Source organism: Sebastes fasciatus, chromosome 9 (assembly GCF_043250625.1).
Source record: "Sebastes fasciatus isolate fSebFas1 chromosome 9, fSebFas1.pri, whole genome shotgun sequence".
Taxonomy (NCBI): Eukaryota; Metazoa; Chordata; class Actinopteri; order Perciformes; family Sebastidae; genus Sebastes; species Sebastes fasciatus.
This window is the reverse complement of record NC_133803.1, coordinates 30,590,057-30,614,031: the sequence shown is the minus strand read 5'-3', so window position 1 is coordinate 30,614,031 and position 23,975 is coordinate 30,590,057. Positions and strand designations below refer to the sequence as shown.

At 45.3% G+C, this 23,975-nt stretch overlaps 1 protein-coding gene across 1 annotated transcript; it reads left to right on the top strand.

Moving 5' to 3' along the window:
• Window positions 1–150: 150 nt before the first annotated feature.
• On the top strand, window positions 151–23,892 carry tjap1 (tight junction associated protein 1 (peripheral)). Its single transcript, XM_074647183.1, has 11 exons — window positions 151–432; window positions 7,913–8,020; window positions 8,977–9,021; window positions 10,156–10,315; window positions 12,874–12,902; window positions 13,312–13,473; window positions 14,319–14,385; window positions 15,988–16,095; window positions 17,616–17,699; window positions 17,828–18,514; window positions 18,640–23,892. Exons 4-11 carry the CDS (start codon window positions 10,196–10,198, stop codon window positions 19,303–19,305), a joined length of 1,923 nt encoding a protein of 640 aa, XP_074503284.1. The 5' UTR covers window positions 151–432; window positions 7,913–8,020; window positions 8,977–9,021; window positions 10,156–10,195; the 3' UTR covers window positions 19,306–23,892.
• The last annotated feature ends 83 nt before the right edge of the window (window positions 23,893–23,975 follow it).

Below are 23,975 nucleotides of genomic sequence, written 5' to 3'. Positions count from 1 at the left end.
TTTGCACCAACAAAACCAAAGCAAATTTGTAGTGTATACCTCTTACACATGGCAATAAACACGATTCTGATTCTGATTCTGGATGTTACCTGTTATTCCAGGGATTAAGGTGTGTGACGTCAGCACGCAGGACGTGTGACGGGGGGGGGGGTCGGGATTCCTAAGGATTACCCGTCATGCCCCGCGGGTAAAGATGGCGACAGCTGAGCGGAGCAGCAGATGAACTTTCTCTCTGATCGGAGAGGGACTCTGAGTAGAAGCTCTGCCGGACACGGAGCCTCTCAGGCGGCTGCTGGTCGCTGCTCCTCCCGCTGATCCTCCACCGGCTCCTCCTGGTCCTCAGCGCTCCTCCCCGGCCTACAGACCCACCGGAGCTCCGGTAAAGTTTCCTCTCCGCCCTCCGGGACCGAGCCGCGCTGCCCGGCCTCACAGGTAAGCTCTGACCCGGTTAGCTGCAGGTCCGGTCCGGTTCGGTCCGGTGTGAGACAGTTTGGGTGGTGAGGTGAAGTGGGCCACAGTCAGACCTGCAGCAGGTCTTATAGGTTTATAACGGACCGGTGTTAGGGTGGTGTTCAGGCCCGGTTCGGCCCGGTGTCAGGTGGACCCAGTTGGACCCAGTCCCGCTGTGTGTTGGTCGTGTTTGTCCCCCGTTAGCCTGTCAGACAGCGCTGAGGGCTGCAGGTTCTAGTTGGAGGATCAGAGGATCAGCGTGTCCGTGCGTGCACGCGCCTACGTGAGTGCTGTGTTTTTACAGACAACCTGCTCTTCAAACAGCCAATCAGAGGGCAGGACTACTACTGACCCCCCAGACCACCAGACCCTCAGACCACCAGACCACCAGATCCTCAGACCACTAGACGTGCAGACCTGCAGACCTGCAGACCCTCAGACCACCAGACCTGCAGACCCTCAGACGCCCAGACCCTCAGACCACCAGACCACCAGATCCTCAGACCACTAGACGTGCAGACCTGCAGACCCTCAGACCCCCAGACCCTCAGACCCTCAGACCCTCAGACCCTCAGACCACCAGACCTGCAGACCTTCAGACCCCCATACCCTCAATCCCCGAGAGCCTCATTCCCGCAGACCCTCAGACCACCAGACCTGCAGACCCTCAGACCTGCAGACCCCCAGACCCTCAGACCTGCAGACCCTCACACCTTCAGACCCCGAGAGCCTCAGACCCTCAGACCACCAGACCTGCATACCTGCAGACCCTCAGGCCCCCAGACCCACAGACCCTCAGTCCCCGAGCGCCTCATTCCCGCAGACCACCAGACCTGCAGAACCACCAGACCACCAGACCCCCAGACCCTCAGACCCTCAGACCACCAGACCCCCAGACCCCCAGACCCTCAGACCACCAGACCCCCAGACCACCAGGGCCCCCAAAGCCTTCAGATTCACGTCCTGTCAGGTGTAGTTTTATTACCTGCAGAGTTACAGCAGAACCAAACTCCATGTTGTTTTTATGGTTTTTAAAGATCCCATATCGGCTCATTTTCAGGTTCATGCTTGTATGTTGTGTTTCTACTAGAACATGTTTTCATGCTGTAATGTTCAAATAAAACTTTATTTTCCTCATTCTGTCTGTCTGAATATACCTGTATTCACCCTCTGTCTGAAACGCTCCGTTTTAGTGCATTTCAACGGAATTGCGTTGCTAGGCAACAGCTTGGGTCCATGTTTACTTCCTGTCAGCTGATGTTATTTACATACACTGCAACTGGAAATAAACTGGGACACATTTAGAATGTTTACGTTTAAAACTGTAAAGATCTATATATTGTATGTTTGTGACATCACAAATGGACAGAAATCCTAATGGCTTGTTTCGAACGCACAATTTCTGAATACGGGCTGTGTGTGTTTCTCTGTATATTGAGCGTTTTGATAGTTTAACAGTATTTATATAGCACTTAAACCTGCTATATAAAAGACATGAAAATCTAACTTTTTTACAATATGAGACCTTTAAAGGAAACTGTTCCATCCATTATATTTGTCTTAAATCTGCGTCCATTAAACCTCTTTAAATTAATTAGCAGGTAAAATATTCACCTTAAAGAACACCTTAAATCATCATTAATGTGGAAGTTTAGAGGGAAGTTGTGAATGTGTTAATTCAGGGATTTTGAAGTAGTTTGTCAGGTTAATAGACACATGAAGGATCTGTGTACCAGGTTCAGGTGTTCAGGGGCTACAACAGTTGTTGTTGTTGTAGTAGTTGTTGTTGTTGCGGTCGTTGTCGTCGTTGTAGACGTTGTTGTTGTTGTTGAAGTCGTTGCCTTCGTTGTTGTTGTAGTCATTTTAGTCGTTGTTGTCGTTGTTGTTGTTATTGTTGTCGTTGTTGTTTCATAGTGAGCTGATAATAAAGCGTTAATGTCTGCTCCGTCCCATTGTATCATTAGCGGTTGTATTAACATTGTTGATGCTGCTGTTGCCATGGAAACTCAGATCAGATCAGAAACAAATGATCGGATTAATTGATGACTCGATCAGTAAATTAAAGAGTCTCTGTGGACGTGTTAATCATCAATAAATCCCTCGAGTTGATCAGACGTGTGGGACATCTCAGTGAACTGAACATCGCTGACTGTTAATGAAACTATGACGATGACTGATTGAGCTCACCTGTCCTCCAGGTATCTGTTCTCAGGTGTTTCTCTGTTATCAGGTTTGAACTCTGAGCTGAACTCTGCTGATTCACAGTTCAGGTGTGTCTACTTGTAAGAGGTCAAAGTTCAGCAGACCTGAACAGGGTTGGTAGTTAGCACCAACCAAATGCTGGCTGCTAGATTTGCTTCACTCACCAGCCAAAGAAACAGTAGTGATCTACTGAGTGGCTGCTGGATTCTGGAGTCCACAAATAACGTATATCGCCAGGAAGTGAAAGTAAATAGTTTGCTCCATTGCAACATCAGCGCCCAGCAGCAGATATACGCTTCCGCAATTTTGGACTGAAAGTGACTACCGGACGCCAGTAAAACATCCGCCTACAAAGTGGCGTACAAAAGTAAAACTAATTATTTCTATTCTATTTACATACTTAATGTCTCTACTGAAATTTCCTGTTGTTACCAATAAAGTATCAATATGCATACTATTATAACTATTTACTTATTAAACTTTTTGTCCGGCTGCTTCCCAGAGGAGCATAAAGTGAGCGATGGACATAAATGGAAGTTAGAAAAATCCAGCAAACTGATTTTTAGAGCAATCTCACACTTTTTCATGTCAAGGATCCAAAATGGATGTCCAATTGACCACAGACCATGGATGTATAAGAGGTAGTTTCCTGTGCTTTTGCCCTGCGTGTTAGTAAATAGCCTACAACTCCATTAAATTCTGTTGATGTCATGCTACTAGCGCTACTAGCTGCTGGCCGATAGCCGGTTGTTTGGGAACAGAGACGTTAATACATCTACCACAGTACAGGCTTAACAGCATACAGCCCATGAGTGTATTAGAAGATAATAAAAGCGATGACTTACTGCCAATATATCCATTATTACAGCGGCATACAGCTAGCAGGAAGCTGGCAGAACCGGATATGTCTATATGAGCGTGCAGGGCGGTGCAGTCCCGTGAGTCTAATGACCGTTGAGGGAAATAACTCTGGATTCAGCTGTCAGTTCATTGATGGTCGATGGTGATGAAGGAACAACAGTGAGGATCACTGATGTGTTTTAATGAAGAGGAGAAACACAGAACTAGTTATTAATATGATATATACAGTATATTATATATTAGTATTAATATCAATGATTTGTCTCTGATTGTGTGTGTATGATATTGATTTCATTTATACCACCCGGCCCTCAGTCTGACTCCTATAGAGCTGTACTGTACTGTTGCTAGGAAACAGTCCGAGTCTGTGTTTTCTTTGTGATGTCAGCAAACAGTGACAGGAAGTGAGGTCGGAGCCACTGTGAGGGAATCTGATTCTGACTGATGGTGGTGATGCTTCGTCTAACTGAATGACACCTCTGGTTAAAAATAACTTTCTTTTTCATAACTTTGATGTGGATTTGTCTGGACTCTGCTGGTCTGGACTCTGCTGGTCTGGACTCTGCTGGTCTGGACTCTGCTGGTCTGGACTCTGCTGGTCTGGACTCTGCTGGTCTGGACTCTGCTGGCCTGGACTCTGCTGGCCTGGACTCAGCTGGTCTGGACTCAGCTGGTCTAGGCTCAGCCGGTCTGGACTCTGCCAGTTTGGGCACTGCTGGTCTGGACTCTGCTGTTCTTGTTTTATGAGAAGGAGCTGATGAATGTCGTGTGTTAAGCGCTGTGTTTGGAGGGTTAATGAAGAGTTCACGGCTGACTGAGAGACACCATCTGTCAGTGTGTTTGTGTTTGTGTTTGTGTGTGTGTGTGTGTGTTTGTGTGTGTCGCAGCGGGAATCTGAGCTGTGTTCACCTGCTCAGGGGTGTGTTTCAGTTTGGTTTCATGTTCAGGTGGGTCACATGTAATTCATACGAGCTCAGCTTATCAAGAAACTGTGAAGGTGACTTCAGACTGAAGCTGCGTCCAAGTTCCTCTCCAGACCCTGATTCTCAGCAGAGACTGACTCAAAACACAGGAAGCAGTCACTTAAGAAGGACAGTAGTCGCGCCTAAAAGGGCACTAGTTGTCCCGACCAATAAAGTATCCACCCTAAGGACAGTGGTCACCTCAAGAAGGGCGGTGGTTGCCTCTGGAAAGGCGGTGGTCGCCTCTGGAAGGGCGGTGGTCGCCTCTGGAAGGGCGGTAGTCGCTCCCGGAAGGGCGGTGGTTGCGTCTGGAAGGGCGGTAGTCGCCCCCGGAAGGGCGGTGGTTGCGTCTGGAAGGGCGGTAGTCGCCCCCGGAAGGGCGGTGGTTGCGTCTGGAAGGGCGGTAGTCGCCCCCGTAAAGGTGGTAGTTGCCTCAGGAAGGGCGGTAGTCGCCCCCTAAAGGGCGATAGTCACCTCCAGAAGGGCAGTAGTCGCCCCCGTAAGGGTGGTAGTCATCTCCAGAAGGGCAGTAGTCACCTCAAGAAGGGCAGTAGTCGCCTCAAGAAGGGCAGTAGTCGCCCCAACGGTTGCAAGCTGATCTTTATTAGCATGACGGTGTAGAAACAACTGTACCACAGTGATGAGAGCAGAGCAGTAAACATATCATTAACATAATGAAACCTTGTATGTCTTAAACAACAACAGAATAACAACATGAAGCTGAAGGTGAGAGGATGAAGAGCAGTTTATGTTCACATGGTTTTATTCTCAGACTCTGATGTGTTGGGAGGTTTTTGTGTGAGAGATGGTACACATTTATATTTTATTAAATTGAAGGCGTCTCTTTGTGTTTGCTTCAGTGGAGCAGAAATGTTCCTCTGTCTGCAGAGCTGAGTCAGCAGAGTCCAGCTGGATCCACTGATCCAGATCCTGGACCTTGAAGGTCCTTCAGACCAGCTACACCTGTCAAGTAAAGGGTGATTAAAGCTGGGAAGAGGAAGTGAAGAAAACAATTCATTACATGAAGGAAGCGGCGAATAGAAAAGACTGAAGCTCAGACAGAAAGGACGTAGTGAGTAATGTGAGGAAATAAAAAGAAAGTGAAGGAAAAAGGAAGCAAAAAGAGGAGGCAGTGGACAAAAAAGGAAATGAGCTTGAGGGACCACAAGGAGGTAATGAAGGAAAGAAGGAGGTAGTGTGGAGGAAAGAAAATGATGTAGGAGGAAGAGAAGGAAACAGGAAAATGGAGCACATAAAGGCAACGAGGTGGAAGTGAAGGAAAGATGAGGTAGCGATGGAGAAGTGGCTGATGTTAAAGAAGGGAAAAAGGAGGACGTGAAGGAAATGAAGGAGAGAGGGGGGAAGAAGGAAAGGAACTAAGGAGGCAGTGAAGGAAGCATGGAAATGGTGAGGAAAGGAGTACAGTTGTCAAAATGAAGTAAACAGCAATGAAGGTCGTTGAGCGTTTCTTCAGTGTTTGACTGAAGGTGAAGATCTGGGTCAGCTCTTTATTTCAGAAAACACCAAATGTTCATGTTTTATTCATGCGTTGGACAGAAGAGACGTCTCCGTGTGTCCTTGACTCGTCCTCTCTGTCTCTGTTTCATGTTGTCTCACTGTGAACACAGCTCATCTATAAATACTTTAAACTGAATTCAGCTTCTGCAAAGATCCACGTAAACGTCTCTGAGAACAGAGAAGAGTGTTCTGGGTAACGTGTTTGATTCTGCTCAAACGTCTCGTTCTGTTCGACCAGCGGCCCAGAATGCATCTGGACCGATAGACCCTTGTGATCTTAACACAGATATATGTCCGCCGGTAAGTTCGGAAATCCCAAACGAGGGCGTTATTATACTTCCTCTCCGGGTCATCAAGGTACTCCATCATGGAGGAAGTTCTGATCTCTGATACGTGTCTCAGAGATGGACCACTGGTGGACCACAGGTAGACTACAGGTGGACCACTGAAGGACCACTGGTGGACCACAGGTAGACTACAGGTGGACCACTGAAAGACCACTGGTGGACCACTGGTGGACCACTGGAGGACCACAGGAGGACCACTGGTGGACATTAATTCAGTCCAGTTGGTGATCCATTGATGGATTGATTGATTGATCGATCGACTGTTTGAGCTGTTGCTGGTCTAATATTCCTTTATTGTGTGCGTGGATGGGATTACATGGCCCAGGGGTTTATCTCCGCTCAGAGAGGATTATGGGTAGGATGAGCTGCTGTTCTCTGATTGGCTGATGTCAGTCGCTCTCTCTGTTGTGTGGAAAGACAAACTGATGAAATCTGAACTGGAGTCAGTTTATGACTAATCAATGACCGGTGATATTTAAAGAGCAGGGCAGGGATTGATGTATAAACTGTATGTGTGTGAAATAATTCATTAATTAACTCACGTTTGTCAAGTATGGCTTTGGCTTATTTTCCTTTTTTAAAGTTAATACATGTAGAGAGGTCCCTGTATAATGTAATATAATATAATATGATATGATAGAATGTAGTACAATGTAATATAAATATAATGTAATATAATATGATATAATCGAATATAATGTAATATAATATGATATAATATAACATATTAAAATACAATATAATGTAATATGATATATGATTTAATGTAATATTATATTATATAATTTGATATAATATAATGTAATATAAATATAATGTAATATAAAATGATATAATATAACATAATATAATATAATATAACATAATATAATGTAAAACTTTCCTGTATTGTGTTGTTAATTGTACTACTCTACGAGCCTCTACAATTGCCCCTCTGGGACAAATGAAGTGATTTGAATTGAATTGAATTAATATGATATAATATAATGTACAATAAAATTATTTCCTCCGTTTTAGCGATCATGATTTCAATCTATAGGCTACCGCTAACACTGCTACAGCAATTACTATGATGTACTTACTAATAAGAGCAATCAGAATAACAGGCAAATAGTAGTACATAAATAAATAATGGTAACAATAAATAATAGTATAATAATATTAGTTATTATCTGAATTCATTAAAATAATGGTGATAATACAGTATTTACAAAAAACTAAATAATCTAATAGCGTTATTGTTAACCAAGACATGCCATCAGTTAAATTGTTTACAATATAATTTAATACGTATCGTACATTTTATGTTTTAAACACGATATCATGTTTGATATGAAAATCAATAAGCTGTTAAAGAAGCAAACGTTTGGTAAAGATGTAACGTGAACTTGAAGAGTTGATAATGGGAAAAATGCTTAAAAGAAAATGTGATAGTATTAGTTTTTAATAATTACAGACATTCCCATAAAGTGAGCATGAACCCGTCTCCGTGCTGTGATACCTGTCAGGTGTGCTGCAGACTGACGGCAGGTATTGATGGTGTTTTTCCACCCCGGCCGTCTTGTGTTTCAGGTTGTCCCGAGGACGAGGCTCACATGCTCAGAGGAGGAGGAAGACGACCGAGTGAGTGAGGACGGACGCTGCAGAGACGATGAAGAGTTTCCTGTGCTGACGTACAAGGTGAGGAAGTATTCTCACAGTGGCCTTGGCTCTTTTCTATCCTTTCAACAGTTAATTATTCGTCCTCCATGTTGTTTCTCTCCTGTGTGTTGGAGTTATAATGATGTGTTGACCTTTGTGATGAAGGTGATTCTGATGTGGATTTCATTAATGAAGTGGTCTGACTCACATTATTATCTGTCAACTGACGCATGCTCTATTATAGTGTGTCATTTTGTGTCTTAATACTGAGTGTCTGTTTGAAACCGCTCCGTCAAAGAGATGTACAGCAGCTGCTCTCAGCTTCTCATCATGACTTCTAATCCATACAGTTTTAATTTCGGCTAATTTATACAGAAGAACACCTCATCTAAACTGTAAACTGTTTATTTATTTCTTATCATATCCCTCCGTGCTGTCTTGTCTCCTGTATGAAGTGTATAAAGTGTCACTGTGCTCTTTATTTCTGTTTCTGAAATGTCTAATTAAATCCATATAATGCGTAAGCGTAACACACACAAAAGTACCTGAGACTGATGACGAGCTCAGGTGAAACAGAAAGGGTCCAGCTCATAGAAATAGAATGAGAGTAGAACGGACATCGAACTATTTGCCGTGGTCATGTGACTAGTTTAAAAGAAAATGGCGGTTGTCGTTAGTTGTTATGGTGACGGCACACGTCAGTGGCGCCGTAAAGTGTGTCACACTCACTAGTTTGTCGTTTTCCTTTTGTCTGTGTCTTATTGATGCTCATCATGTAGCCTGGACCTATAATCACATTGCTAATGTTAACATGTTAATGTTATATTGCTAATGTTAAAATGTTGATGTTAACATGCTAGTGTTAATATCTGAGTTAAAAAGCTGATGTTAACTTGCTTATGTTAACAGACGTCTTTATAACAGACTGCAGATAACGTTTTTCTGTTTGAATGGTGAGAACATGAACAGCTGATCTCGTGTGTTTGTTGTTTCAGGTGTTTCTGTGGATGAAGTCAGCTGTGGAGCAGCTCACCTTTCAGGTACTAATGCTTTAATGGCTTTGTCTCCATGGCAACAGCAGCTGAGGCTCATGGGTACTGTAGTCTTTAGAGACAGAAATGATGCGTTGAAACGTCATCAGATGATCAATGTTTTCACTCTGAGGACTGTGTGTGTGTGTGTGTGTGTGTGTGACGCAGGAAGTCACACAGTGATCGATGGCTCGTCATCGGGCCCCTCAGGGCAGGACGTGATCATGTGATGTGGACAAACTCTAAATGGAGCAGAAACAGACCGTTCGGTAGAGGCAGTAGAACACAGTAGAAACCAGAAGAACACTAAAGACATCAAACCAGTAGAAACCAGTAGGACACTGAGCTCATCAGAACAGTAGAAACCAGTAGTAGTAGTTGAAGTGGTTGTAGTCATAGTATCAGTAATAATAGTCATAGTTGTAGTCGTAGTATCAGTAGTAGTAGTCGTACTATCAGAAGCAGTATTAGTAATATCAGTATTAGTAATATCAGTAGTAGTGTGCTGTTGTCAGCATGTTAGCTTTTGTTAGCTTGCATTAGCTCTGCTCTGTGTCAGTCACATTAACAGGCTAATGCTGACATGCTAACGTTGGCCTCATTCAGATCAATGGAGCTGCACTTCCTGTTCTAGAAACTAACTGAGATCAATGAGTCGCCTGAGGCACACACACACACACACACACACACACATAGACACACACATAGACACACACACACACACACACACACACACATAGACACACACATAGACAGACAGTACATGTATTGAGATACTTGTGAGGTCCACCGTTCATTTATGTTGTAGTTTTGGACCTACAGAGTGAAGATGCTACACCTGGTCTTCACAGAGATAGACTAGTCGGACTGTCCACCTGCACAGTGCAGGTCAGAGCCTCCAGCCTGGTCCTCACAGAGATACAAAGAGACATACACATGCAGGTGTGAGCAGAGAGGAGGCGTGTTTGATGTTGATGAGGGGCGACCGAGCATTGATCTGCACACACAGAGAGAGAGCGAGAGGGAGGGAAACAGCTGTCAGAGTCCAGTTGTGGTTGAGGCGTTGTGGTCGGAGGTTGGCGGGCAGTTGGCGGGCAGTTGGCGGGTGTCTGTGTCGTTCTCTAACTCTTCTTCTGCTGGCAGGACTGACAGACCGACAGCGAGGAAGGAAGTAGGGCCCAGGATGACGAGCGCGGCCCCGGCCAGGAAGCCGTACCGTAAGGCTCCGCCACAGCACCGCGAGACGCGCCACGCCCTGCCCGTTGCTCAGCCTCCACCTGCGCCGCAGCCCGACATCAATCAGGTAAACCAACACACCCTAAACACACCTCTAACCTCCCTGCAGCACCTCACCCACATCCCCGCTGCCGCCGCCTCGCAGAGCATCAGGTCACGGTATGGCGTCCCTACCTCTCCGCCCCCACTCTCTGACAGCGAGCTGGATATCTCTAGTCTGTCCAGCTTGGAGCTCTGCATCCCTCCGCCACCTCGCTTCAGCAGCCACCGGCACAACCGAACCAGAACCATGGCGGTGGGCGTCACCACAAGTCCTCGCCATGCAACAAGTCACTTCTTCAGCGAGGGTTTTCCAGCACATCAAAGTCCTGCCGCTGCCAGGAAACCCTGCCCCGCCCGCGTCCCCAGAGGAGCGCGCCACCACCAGACTCACCGGACGCAGACCGCCACGCCTCCGAAGGGCATCCTGAAGCAGCCAGCCTCGCTGGGGTTGGAGCACGCCTACGACATCATCAGGAAGTCTAAGTCAGCGGAGCTGCTGGATGAGGGCAGGGGGCAGGGCGGCACCACCCTCCACCCGCCCACTCGCTCTCTGGACCGTTCGAATCAGCGGGCGCCGGACTCGCGGCGGTCCTCGGACTCGCGGCGGTCCTCGGACTCGCGGCGGTCCTCGGACCCGCCCTCCCCCTGCAGGACCGACTGGAACTGGAGGATGCACGCTCTGGAGGAGAAGGTCCGCTTTTCCAACTTCCTGGACGAGATCACCAGTCGGGTCATGAGCCCCGCCAACCTCACGCTGCTCGGCAGAAGGCCTTCCAGCGAGCAAGGAAGCCCCGCCCCCCAGCGCCACAGCCGCCCCGCCCACAGGAAGCAGCCGGCGGAGGTGACGTCTGTGGACCGAACTCGGCGCTGGGACGACTGGGTGGCGGCGGTGCAGCGGCCCGGCAGCCGGTACCAGCCCCTGCAGGAGGAGCGGGCAATGCAGGAGACCCCGCGCCAGTGGGGTGACATCACAGAGAGGGTGCAGCGGCCCGGCAGCCGGTACCAGCCCCTGCAGGAGGAGCGGGCGATGCAGGAGACCCCGCGCCAGCAGGGTGACATCACAGAGAGGGCGGGGCCTAAAGAGGAAGTGTTTAGAGGAGTAAAGATGGAGGTTCAGGAGACGCACAAACACAGACTTCCTGTTTCTAATCAGTCTCTACTGACACACATCAAGGTAGGTCGAAGGAGGAGGAGCAGGAGGAGGAGAGGAGGAAGAGGAGAGGAACAGGAGGAGGAGGGGGTGCCCTCCCTCTCCTCCTGCTCCTCGTCTTCCTCCTCTCTCCTCGTCTTCCTCCTCCTCTCTAGTCTCTAGTCCCGGGGTCAGGACTGACTCGCCAAACTCCATTCAAAAGTCTGTCAATTTAAGTGTTGTTGTTTGAGGACAAACATAGGAGGTGCGTTTAAAGTAATAAATCAAGTTTAAAGGCGTTTTCAGACCACAGCGTTAAACCCTGAAATACCCAGAATGCAACAGTACAAAGGTGAGGAGATGAAACCTGAGTTTATCATAATGCGACCAGCCACAGGCGTTTACTCTCTACATGCTCTGATATTGATCAGCAATAATGATGCTTTAGGAAACTGATAAAGTGTCTATAACATATCATCGGAGCGGCAGATCGCAGCCATCTGATTGGCCTTTTAGCAGCCGAGGCATTGATTTTACGGCTCTGCAGGGGATCGAACAGCTGACAGCATCCGTCGTGTAAAAACCCCACTGCATGCTGGGAGAGGACATGTTTCCATATGTCGACATAGATCAATGAAGGAACAGGAAACATGTGGCCGTCTCTGTGACGTCGTCTCATTGATGTTTACTGATTCCAGTCAGGTTGTTGGAACTTCCCTCAGTGGGGTTAAAATCAATCAATCAATCAATATTCACGGTGTTAGCTGGAGGCTAAACAAAGGAAAGACTGGAGGCTAACATCTAAAAGGTCATCTTGCTGTGTTGTTGGGTGCCAGAATCCAGATATCACAAACATTTGAGATGACAAACTGTGATTCGAGGCTCTAGCGAGCTACAATATCGGAGAAATGTTTCAGAGATGGAGAGTGAATGTTGCTAATATTTAGTCTTCTGCTAACCGCAGCCGTGAGCTGCTGTTAGCAGAAGACTAAACTATTAGCAACCTTTCTCTCCATCTCTGAAACGCTTCACCGAGGAGGAGGGCAGGCGTTAGCTAGCCAGCTTGTCAGACTCCGGACAAGCTAGGTAGTTAACTAACGTTAGTCAGCCGTCTACTCCTCCTGAAGTAGTCTAAAACTACAGATTGAGCTGCAGTAGCTAGATGGCCCTGTCTCACTATGTTAACCACCCTGTCTCACTATGTCAACCACCCTGTCTCACTGTGTTAACCACCCTGTCTCACTGTGTTAACCACCCTGTCTCACTATGTTAACCACCCTGTCTCACTATGTCAACCACCCTGTCTCACTGTGTTAACCACCCTGTCTCACTGTGTTAACCACCCTGTCTCACTGTGTTAACCACCCTGTCTCACTGTGTTAACCACCCTGTCTCACTGTGTTAACCACCCTGTCACCACCCAGACTGTACTGACCCTGTTTGTTGTGTTTCAGGAGGCGTTATCGGACTCTGAGCGGATCAGGTGAGACTCTGTTTTACGCTCTCACTCATCTGATCACACTGATAGATTTGCAGACGCAGCATGAACACAAAACTGGATGAATATCAGTACCATTATTAGTTATTAATAATAATTTAATCAGTACTGATCCATCTCTTCTGTCATCCACATGTTCGTTCAGATAAATGTAGTGGAATAGAAAGTACAATATTTACTCTGAGATGTAGTGGAGTAGAAGTAGAAAGTAGCAGAACACAGAAATACTCAAGTAAAGTACAAGTATCTCAGAATAGTAAGTACAGTAGTTTATAAATGTTATGGTGGATAAATGTTGAAGCAATGTAAAGACAGTGTTGGAGACATTAAAGATTGTTGATATGAAACTAAGAGACCCTCTCTGACCTCTGACCTCTGACCTCTCGTTACCCAGAATCCTCCAGCAGCAGAATGAGGACCTGCAGCGCCGCCTCTCTCTCTCCAACCACAAGATGGAGGCCATGGAGGCGGAGTTTGACGGCAGCCGTCACTACATGGAGGCGGAGCTCAGCCGGACCAGAGACGACCTGGACAAGATGAGGGACAAGTTCCGCAGGTGAGGACTCTGATGATCCGGATCAGACTCTGGTGATCCGGATCAGACTCTGATGATCTAGATCAGACTCTGATGATCCGGATCAGACTCTGATGATCTGGATAAGACTGATTTGGTTCAGACTCTGATCTCTGTACTGCATAATGTGTTCGTCAGTACTATGTATTATGTACTGTGTACTGCGTTGGTCAGTAGTATGTAGTAGTCAGTAGTAGTATGTAGTAGTCAGTAGTAGTATGTAGTAGCGTGTAGTAGTATGTAGTAGTAGTATGTAGTAGTCAGTAGTAGTATGTAGTAGTCAGTAGTAGTATGTAGTAGTCAGTAGTAGTATGTAGTAGCGTGTAGTAGTATGTAGTAGTAGTATGTAGTAGTCAGTAGTAGTATGTAGTAGTCAGTAGTAGTATGTAGTAGTCAGTAGTAGTATGTAGTAGCGTGTAGTAGTATGTAGTAGTAGTATGTAGTAGTCAGTAGTAGTATGTAGTAGTCAGTAGTAGTATGTAGTAGTATGTAGTAGTCAGTAGTAGTATGTAGTAGCGTGTAGTAGTATGTAGTAGTAGTATGTAGTAGTCAGTAGTAGTATGTAGTAGTCAGTAGTAGTATGTAGTAGTCAGTAGTAGTATGTAGTAGTCAGTAGTAGTCAGTAGTAGTATGTAGTAGTCAGTAGTAGTATGTAGTAGTCAGTAGTAGTATGTAGTAGTCAGTAGTAGTATGTAGTATGTAGTAGGTGGTTGTGAATATACAGCCATAATGACAGTAAATGAAGAAGAGTCGGTCTTGTTAGCATGCTCCGTAACACCTTCCTCTTCCTCTTCCTCCTCCTCCTCTTCCTCTCTGTCTCTCTACAGACTCCAGAACAGCTACACGGCGTCTCAGAGAGCCAATCAGGACCTGGAGGAGAAGCTCCACGCTCTGGTAACCTTTGACGTCCCTCACATCACATGACCTTTGACTTCCGCCTGAAACACTGAAAGTCTGAGTTGTGCGTGTGCGTGTGTCATTGATCAGTGACTGATCGACCACTAAATGAGGCGCTGTATTGATTAACTGTGGAAAAGTGCAGTTGACAGACAGCAGGATGGTTGCCATGGGCGACCAGAGCAATAGGTCAGAGGTCATTGAGAGTCAGTTTACCTTGTTACCATGGTTACGGTCTGTCTCCCTCCTCAGCTGACTCACTGACGATATATATATATATCTTATATATTTATAAGATATATACGGTGAGTATATATAACTGTGAGTGTATATATATATATATACTGTATATCATTAGGAACCAGCGTAAGGACAATAATTTCCTTCAGGAACTACATCGTCCTTATTTAACGCAGAGTGTTGACCGTCTGACGTCCACCGCTGGAGGAGAACCAACCTCGTTACGTATGATGTAATGACGTCACTGCAACATGGCGACTCGCTAGATAGAAAGCGAGGTAGAAATTACAAAATAAGAGTCATATCTGTAAAATCAGACTGAATGCTAATATATCTGAGCTCTACTCTTTAAACGTAGCAGATTTAATACTTCCTGTTTGTCTTTGTCCTCTTCTGTTTGATGTCTTCATCTTCTCTCTCTTTTTTCTCCTCGCTGCTCTGTGATGGATTGACTCATCTTCATCTTCATCTTCATCTTCATGATCATCTTCATGATCATCTTCATCCTCATCAGGCGGCCGTCAGTCAGACATGGGTTCATGCAGTTGCGTTTCATTCATGTTCTTCCTCCTCCTCAGTTCTCTTCTTCTGTGGTGTCTGTTTCCTGTCCTGACCTCATGTTGAGGAGTCTTTTAGTTTCATCTGTAGAAACGTTGATTTTATGAATGAAGCTCTGCTGGAGGAGAAACACAACTCACCAAAAACACCTCATATTCTTCCATCTATATTATTATTATCATATTATTCTATCAGTGAAATGTTTGCGAGGATAGATATATAAATACTTATAGTTAACATATTTATATAATAACATATTTGAACTTTATTTATATTTATTTAAAATCAAGTTTAAAGTTATGAGACAAGTAAAAAGTTTTTCTGACTTAAATTATTTGTACTTCTTTCATAATTTAAATAGTTTTAACTTTGATTCATAGTTTTGGTTCAAAAAGTTTTAATTTAGACTGTGTTCATTTATTCTATATTATTATAACCTTCAGATATCGATTGATTGGCAGTAGTCACTGGACTCTGTTTGTCTCATCAGTCATTGATCTTAGTTCTGTCTTGTAGATGAGAGTTAAAGTGATGACGTGTAGCTGATTTATTAATTAATTATTTTTAAAATTATATTATTTATTTATTATTATTATTAATAATCAAAATAATAATAATCAAATATATCAATAATAATTAATTATTATTTATTATTAATTGTTAATAAAACATGAAAGATCTTCTGATTGTGGCCCCTTTAGTTTATCTGAATGTAGGCCTGCCTCCTGTCACCTCTGGCTCCTGATTGGCTGCCTAAGCTTTGATTAACAATTGATGATGTCACATGATCTGGTCCCACAGCTACGGAAAGTGGAGAGGGACAAAAAGACGATGGACCAGGAGATCGTCGAGCTCACCAACAAGCTGCTGGACGCCAAGAACGCCATTGACCGGCTGGAGGAGCTCAACGTGAGTACTACTACTGCCAGTACTACTACTACTACAAATACAAGTACTTATATGCATTCACAGGTACAGATACTTGATATAAGTACTGCTAAACATTCACTAGTACAAGTACTGCTACATATTCACTAGTACAAGTCCAACAGACACTGTGTACTGACTGTGATGCTTCACACTGAGCATGCTCAGACCTAATGGGGCTCATCGGAGGAACATATTGATTGATGATCACACTGGCTGTATTCGAAACCGCCTACTACATACTCCTGAACGCAGTACGCAGTATACAGTATACAGTACATACTGCATATTACAGAGGAATGCAGTATGTGACGGTTAAAGCGATGTATTTAGCAGTATGTTAGATGAGGCTTTGGCCTTTAAACCAGCTGTTAAAGCACTGGACAAAAAAACAAACTCGTACCACTATTACAATATTACGGAAAAATACAACTTTGATTTTGTGGTTTATGTTGTTTGTTTAGTTTATAAGATACTGCAGGTTTAATCTATTTATTCTAACAGCTCATAGTGAAGTGAGATGAACAGGATCATCAACGAGGGGAGACGGGAAACTTAAAATATTCATCCACAACATTTGCTCAAACTGCTTTTTCAGTTACAGCAACAAAACAGTGGACTGCTCTCCCTCCAGATATTAGAGTGATGTTAAAAAGGGTCATGTTGTCTCAGCAGGAACCTCTCTGCCCCGTCAGAGGCTGCTCTTTCCCCTCGTCACTCTGCTGCTCTGTAGCCGGCTCTTGAGCGAGCTACGCCTGCGGGCGATTGTGGAGCTTTTCAACTCCAAAAAGGCAGATTAACACAGGTTCCTGTTAATTTATAATGGACATTTGTGTTGTGATATTTAAACAAACTACCCGTCAACAAGGAAATAAAAGCCTCTTGTCTACGAGACCGGTCTCTAGAGAGCTCCAGCCAGCTCATAGCGGTCTCTGAGCGTGACTACCCGGCTGGCTGGCAGCGACTCCGGCAGGCGCTAGCTAGCTGTCATGGCAGTTTGTGGAGCTTCTAAACTCCGACAACGGTGGAACAAATGTTCGATTCGCCATCTAACTTCTTAAAACTGCCAATATACAAAATCTACACAGTTGATTTCTCGCCTCAAAAACTTTCAGAAGTGAATTTAGTGATGAAATAGCTACGAAAAATGTAAAAAAACGGGCCGTTTTTGGTTGCTGCTGTTGTTGTAACCGTAGCCTGTAGCGGTCCAGTGCTTTGCATTGTGGGATACAGTAGTTGAGGTAGACTGGTCTGATTCATACTGGAGATTTTTGTCAAATCAGTACGACATTCGGGTATTTTTGGCATACTGTAGATTTTGGTTTTGTTCGCATACTGCATACTACATACTACATTTTGGCCAAATCAGTACGTACTACTAGTATAGTATGAGGTTTCGAATACAGCCACTGATTGATTTCTCTGTTATCAGAGGGTCTCCGTGCTGCGCTCTGATTGGCTGACATCATCTTCTTCTTCTGTGTATCTGTTTCTGTCTTCAGGAGCGTTACAGACAGGACTGTAATCTCGCCGTCCAGCTGCTCAAATGCAACAAGTCGCATTTCAGGAACCACAAGTTCGCTGATGTGAGTAACAAACAGAGAGTGTGTGTTGTGGTTCAATTAGAGTTTATAGAGATTCAGCTGATCCAGTCTGTGTGTCTCTTTGTGTGACTGTCTGTGTGTCTCTCTGTGTGTCTCTCTGTGTGTGTCAGCTGCCCTCTGAGCTGCAGGACATGCTGAACAAACACATGAAGAACAGCCTGCCGGAGCGAGGCCCCGCCTCCGGCCCTCAGGACCCGGACACGCTCAGTCTGACGCCCGCGGACGTCGTGCCGACCTCCGTCATCGCCCGCGTCCTGGAGAAACCCGAGCCGCTGGTCTTGAATTCGGCCCAGTCCAGCAGCTGCAGCCGACCTGTCGCCGAGGACGTCTTCGTGCACGTGGACATGACGGGCCCCTCTAGCGCCGAGGCCCGCGGCCGGGAGAACGGCGGTCAGGAGGCGGCGCAGCAGAACGGTTCCTGTCGCAGTCAGAGCAGTATGGACGGGCATTCGGGCGGCGAGGAGGTGGTGGGGGCTCAGTCCTTCGAAAAGCTGAACCCGTACCCGGCGCCGCCGCCCCCCCACCCGCTCTACCCCGGCCGCAAGGTCATCGAGTTCTCGTCAGACGACAAAGTGAAGATCCCCAAAAACTCGCCGCTGCCGAACTGCACCTACGCCACACGGCAGGCCATCTCTCTGAGCCTCGTCCAGAATGACGATGAGCGCCTGGCCCCCGGCAGCCCCGCCCCCTCCTCCTCTTCCGGCGGGGGGGTCCCCCATCGCACGCCACCGTCACAGCGGGACGCCACCAGCGAGCCACTGTCCAGCCAGTCAAGCCCGTTCAGCAGCCCGCCACAGGTAATGCACGCACGCACCCACACATTCATTCATCTGGTTGGTTTCCTCAGAGGTTAGAGGTCAGGGGGAGGGGCTTGTTTGTTGTTCTTAACGTCTGAATATACTTAATGCCCCGCCCCCCCCAGGCCCTCAGCGTCCTGGCGAGCTCCGGCAGCTCCGAGGAGGACCTGCTGGCCAACTGGCAGCGCATGTTTGTGGAGAAAATGGCGCCGACGGACGGCTCGCTTGCTCACCGCACGTCATTCAGCAGTCAGACGGCTCAGGAGCTGCAGAGGAGGAGGCCCACGCCGGGTGGCGGGGCTTCGTCCTCCTCCGACCGCCACAGAGCGGCGTACTCGGACGGCGAGGAGGGCTCGTCGGCGCGGAGCTGGACGCCGAGCCGCGGGTCCAGCCTCGACACCGACACCGACACTGAGCCTCGGTCCGGCAGGAGGGGGCGCTACGGCGGCGACGGCTCCACGGACGATGGCGAGAGGCTGCTGATGAACCTGGAGGACGACGGCGGCAGCGGGGACACGGCGGTCACCGTGGCGACCAGCCCTGCCGAGGCCCGCAGGAAGGAGCTGGAGGAGGAAGATGAGGACGAGGAGAGCTCTGCCGAGGAGAGAGACGTCCTCCCCCACGACCTCCCCGTCATCTCGCCACGCCTCATGGACTTCGACCCCGCCCTCGCTGCCGCCGCTGCTCCCCAACAGCGTCCGCAGAGGAGCCCGAAGAGGATGGGCGTGCACCACCTACACCGCAAAGACAGCCTGACCCGAGCCCAGGAGCAAGGCACGCTGCTGGACTGACACCCGCCGCTGCCGCTGTCTGTTCCCACGGCAACCAAGTCAGAGGTCACGCCCATCCAGGATATAGCCATGCTCTACCGTATGCTGCCGCGGCGTGCACGTGTATGTGTGTGTGTGTGTGTGTGTGTGTGATATTATAACATCAACTGTAATTATTAGTAAATAAAAACTTTATTTTTCTGTAATCAGATTAAATTCTAACAGTATTTTTTAAAGATTAATGAGAATCAGAAAACAAATTTTCTTCCATTTGTCACATTTGTATTGTTTATTAATAATCTAAATTAATCTAAAAATCACAGAGAACACGACGTGGACTGCCGCCATCATCTGAGACGCGAAAAAAACAAATAACACTAAAGAGATTAATGTTCTTCACCAGAGTTAGATATTAATAAATATGGAAAATTTCACTAAATCCTCAGAAAATCCAGAGTCTGGTTGGTGGCGTCCAACATAAACTACATCACATTGATTATTGGAGATTAAAAGATCAATAATCAGTATTATAATCAATATTAAAGCCTAGTGTGTGTATGTATGTATGTATGTGTGTGTGTGTGTATCGGGTTGTTTGTCAGAGAAGAAGAAGAAGAAGAAGAAGAAAAGAATAGAAACTAAAACAAAGTCAAAACTTTTCGGACGTCTTTGCCTTGATTCCCGACGGGAAGCTTTTATTTTGAAGAGAACCGATGAGACACACCTGGATGAACACACCTGGATGAACACACTCTCACCCTCTCAGTGCCTATCACTCCCTCACTCTCTCTCTCTCTCTCTCTGGAAGGTTGTGAGTACGACGCCGGGCCTGCTGAAGGTCAGACTTTTATTTTCTCGTCTCTACTAGTTGATTTCCTGTGATGTCATAATTTAGTCACCTGACTGGTTTTGTTTTCTTCATCTGGAGTATGAATCCATTATTGTTGTTGTTATTATTATTAGTATTATTATTATTATTAACAGATAGTTTTATCATTTCTCTGTTGGTTGTTTTGTTGTTTTGTTTTTCTGTTGACGTGTAGTCACGCTGCTACGGAAGCCTGTTAGTGCCACAAACACCTGAACATGATGATTTCAATCGGGTACAAATCAATATTTTTTAAATCTGATCAGTTATTAGATGTCAGCGAACGAGGAACATGAAGATGAAGAAGTGAATCATGATGAATTTAACACGACCCCGTTTACACTCTGTTAACGTGCTGAATGTCAAAAATCAAACTGTAATCAGGAAATATTGATGTGTGTATGTTTTACAGAGTTTTACAGGAAAGCTGCCAGATTAGATGATTTAAGACCAAGTTTGATTGATTTATGATTTATGATCAAGTCAACTGAGACACTTCAGGTGTAAACGGGGTCAGAGTTAATAATATACATTAATAATATATAATAATCATCTCTAGAGTTTCTGGCCTTCCTGAGCTTCCGTACTTTAACCTCACTTAGTTGTTGTCTGCGGTCGTTGTCGCTGGTTGAATGTTGGCTCGTTGCCTTCCTCTCAGCTCTGATTGTGACGCTCACCGACGACCAATGATCACTGATTGATCCACTGATTGATTGATTCACTGACCGATTGATTGATTGACTGTCGGAGTCATTAGATTTCAAACCTGAACACTGAACTGTTTTTCTTTGTTTTCTCAGCAGTGTTTCATGTTTTTTCACAGGAAGTAGAAGTATTGATTGTATATTGATCAGCCCTGTTGGAATGTCAAGCGTTTGTATTAAAGCGTCAGTCTGTGATCAGTATTGATCTCAACTGGTTTCATCATTACTTAATTGATTAATTAGTCTTTAAAGCATAAGAATTATATTTTAAATCAAATTAATAATCTATCAAAGTAGTATTGAGTATTGATCCGGTTTATCACAAGCACCAATCACAGACTGAAGCTTCATGACCATCACTTCTGGTGCATTATGGGATATACGTGCTGTTTGAGTGCATGATGGGACACAGACGACAATAAAACTTTATTGACACGTTTACAGCTTAGCAGGAAACAAATATTAAATGCATCAAAATAAGAGAATATTTCATCATTGCCATCTTGGGTTTTGGCCGTCTCCATCTTGTTTTTTTATAAGCAGAAGTGGCACGAGAGGGTGTTACCAAGTACAACAGAACACTGAATAACACATTATTAGTCGACCAAAATGTTATAATTAACTCTGATGAAGTGAAAACACACTGTGAAAGAGTTAAAGTTGTAAAATTAAAACACGGACAACTCCCAGACCGGACAACGCCGTGGTAGCGACCTGTCAATCACACGTTAGCCCCGCCCTAAAGCATCCGCTGCTTTATGGTCTATTTGACTCTAAATAGGACCATAATTTACTAAATGAACATCATGCTGTATTGAAGAAGACTTGAAACTAGCGATTGAGACCATAAACTCATGTTTACAATGTTTACTGAGGTAATAAATCAAGTGGCTCATTTTCTAATAGACTTTTATACAATCAGACTTCTTTCTGCAACCAGAGGAGTCGCCCCCTGCTGGCTGCTTTAAGGCTTCACTGCTCACAGCAGGAGGTTTTGTCCACTTCTTTTCTTCAGTCTGTTTTACTAGATGTGACTCATCCTCCTCCTCCTCCTCCTCCTCTTCCTCTGCTTCTCCTAGATGTGACTGTAGTGAATAAAACATGTAAAACAGCGGTTCGGTCCTTTAACTGCAGCCCGCTGAATTATTTAAACAACATTTTCATCTGCGTGGCGGCTGCAAATCCCACAAACACATGAACACACAAACACACCGTCCTCCTCCTCCTCCATCTCCTCCTCCATCTCACCCTCCATTCCCTCTTCCTCCTCTTCAGCTGTAGTTATTAGCAGAACGAGTGGCTGCTGTTAAATTATTAACGTTTTATTACCGTCAGAAATGGGTCGCTAATACTTCACAGCGTGCGTGAGAGAGAGAGTGATGCATTCTGGGTATAAATAGACTTTACATCTGGACTCGTGAAACTTTAATGACTCTTCTTCTTCATGAATATAATAGGAGACGTTGTCTCAGCCAAGGTCGCCCTCCAAAACTCCTCATCCTCTTCCTCATCATCATCTTCATCCCATCTTTTCACTTCCACCATGTCTTGGCATCTTCCTCCTCTTCTGTTTCTCTTGTCATACTCTTCTCCTCATGTCCCTCCTCTTCTTCCTCTTCTTCCTCTCAGTATTTCCCAGCTCCAGATGTTCCAGAGCTTTTCGCAAAGCCACTTGCTCTTCATCAATTTACTCTGTTCCGTTAACATAACATAACAGCAGTCTTTTTGGCTTATTAATGATAACGTAGTGCTTATTAACGGTTTATAACGGATCTATGAAGCATTAGAAACATTAATAAAGCCAGGCGTATTAAAATGTAAAACGCTGATTCTGAAACTATGTTTAGTTTCAGAATAAAAGACAGGAAGTGAGTGTAGAAATAAAAGCACTCAGCTCTGTAACATTATTGTGACCGTACAGATCTGAGGTCAGTTTACAGTCAGTCTCTGTGTCCCAGCATGCACCAGGAGGATGTATTTCTTCACGTGTCTTTTCTAAACCAACAGTTCATTTGTGTTTTTGTCAGCTGCTGCGTTCACGTTCACACGTTTAAAACCACGTTCAACATTTAATCACAACTCCGACGTTTCTGAGTTTAGCTCAAGTATGTGTGGGGGGGTTAATGAGCACTAAATGTAGTGTGCAATATTCTAAATATGGAATATTTAGTGCTACGCCACATGTTAGCATCAGTTTAAATATGGACTTAAGCTAACACGAGGTATGCTACATGTTAGTTTAAGTCAGTTGTTAAAGGTCATTACACGGCTTTGTTGAATACTGGATTCTGATTGGTCAATCACGGCCTTCTACAGTCTGTTATTTCTTTATAGCAGACCGTTGCTATGTATAACAGACCGTTGCTATGGGCGGAGTTCTGATGTCGGACTCTTTCTGACCATGTTGTGTGAGATTATTGATTTCTTCAGTAAGTAGCCGTGTAATAAGCGTGATAATGTACAGCTAGCGGGTCATTGTAGTGGAATAATCCCCTTCAGGGCGATGCAGCATCACTCTTCACAGTGCAACACGATTCACTCACATTTATTTTGAAAAGTCTCGACCATCCATCCTACATGACCTGAACGCAGCGTTAGCATCTGTATTTAATGTTCTTCTTCTGAAACTCAAAACACAAACAGCTGAGGACTCCACATGGCCGCCGCGGATGGCTGGGTTTTTATTCAGGACGTGGACTCACCTGAGGTCGCCTGAGGTCACCTGAGGACAAATGAAATGAAGTGAGAACTGGAACCAGAGGAACGATTGTTGGACGTTCGGAGCTGAACTTTGATTGTAACCCCGCCTCCACAGGTGCTGTCACTCACTCTCGTTGACCTCTGACCCCAGCTCACTCTCAGCTCGTTGACCTCTGACTCCAGCTGTGATGGTTTTTCCTGGTCTGATTGTTTCACTTCCTGTTGGGGAAATAAAACTACAAAAAAAAGAGAGACTGTTAAAACTCTACTAACGATTTTATTTTCTGAATTTGTAAACGATGTATATTTTAAAACAAATAAAATATTTTAAACGTAGCTCAGTCTGTCGGTTTATTTCTATAACGAGGTTAAAATGTGACAGCAAATCAATTTAGCATTTTATTTTGGAGTCGCACTTC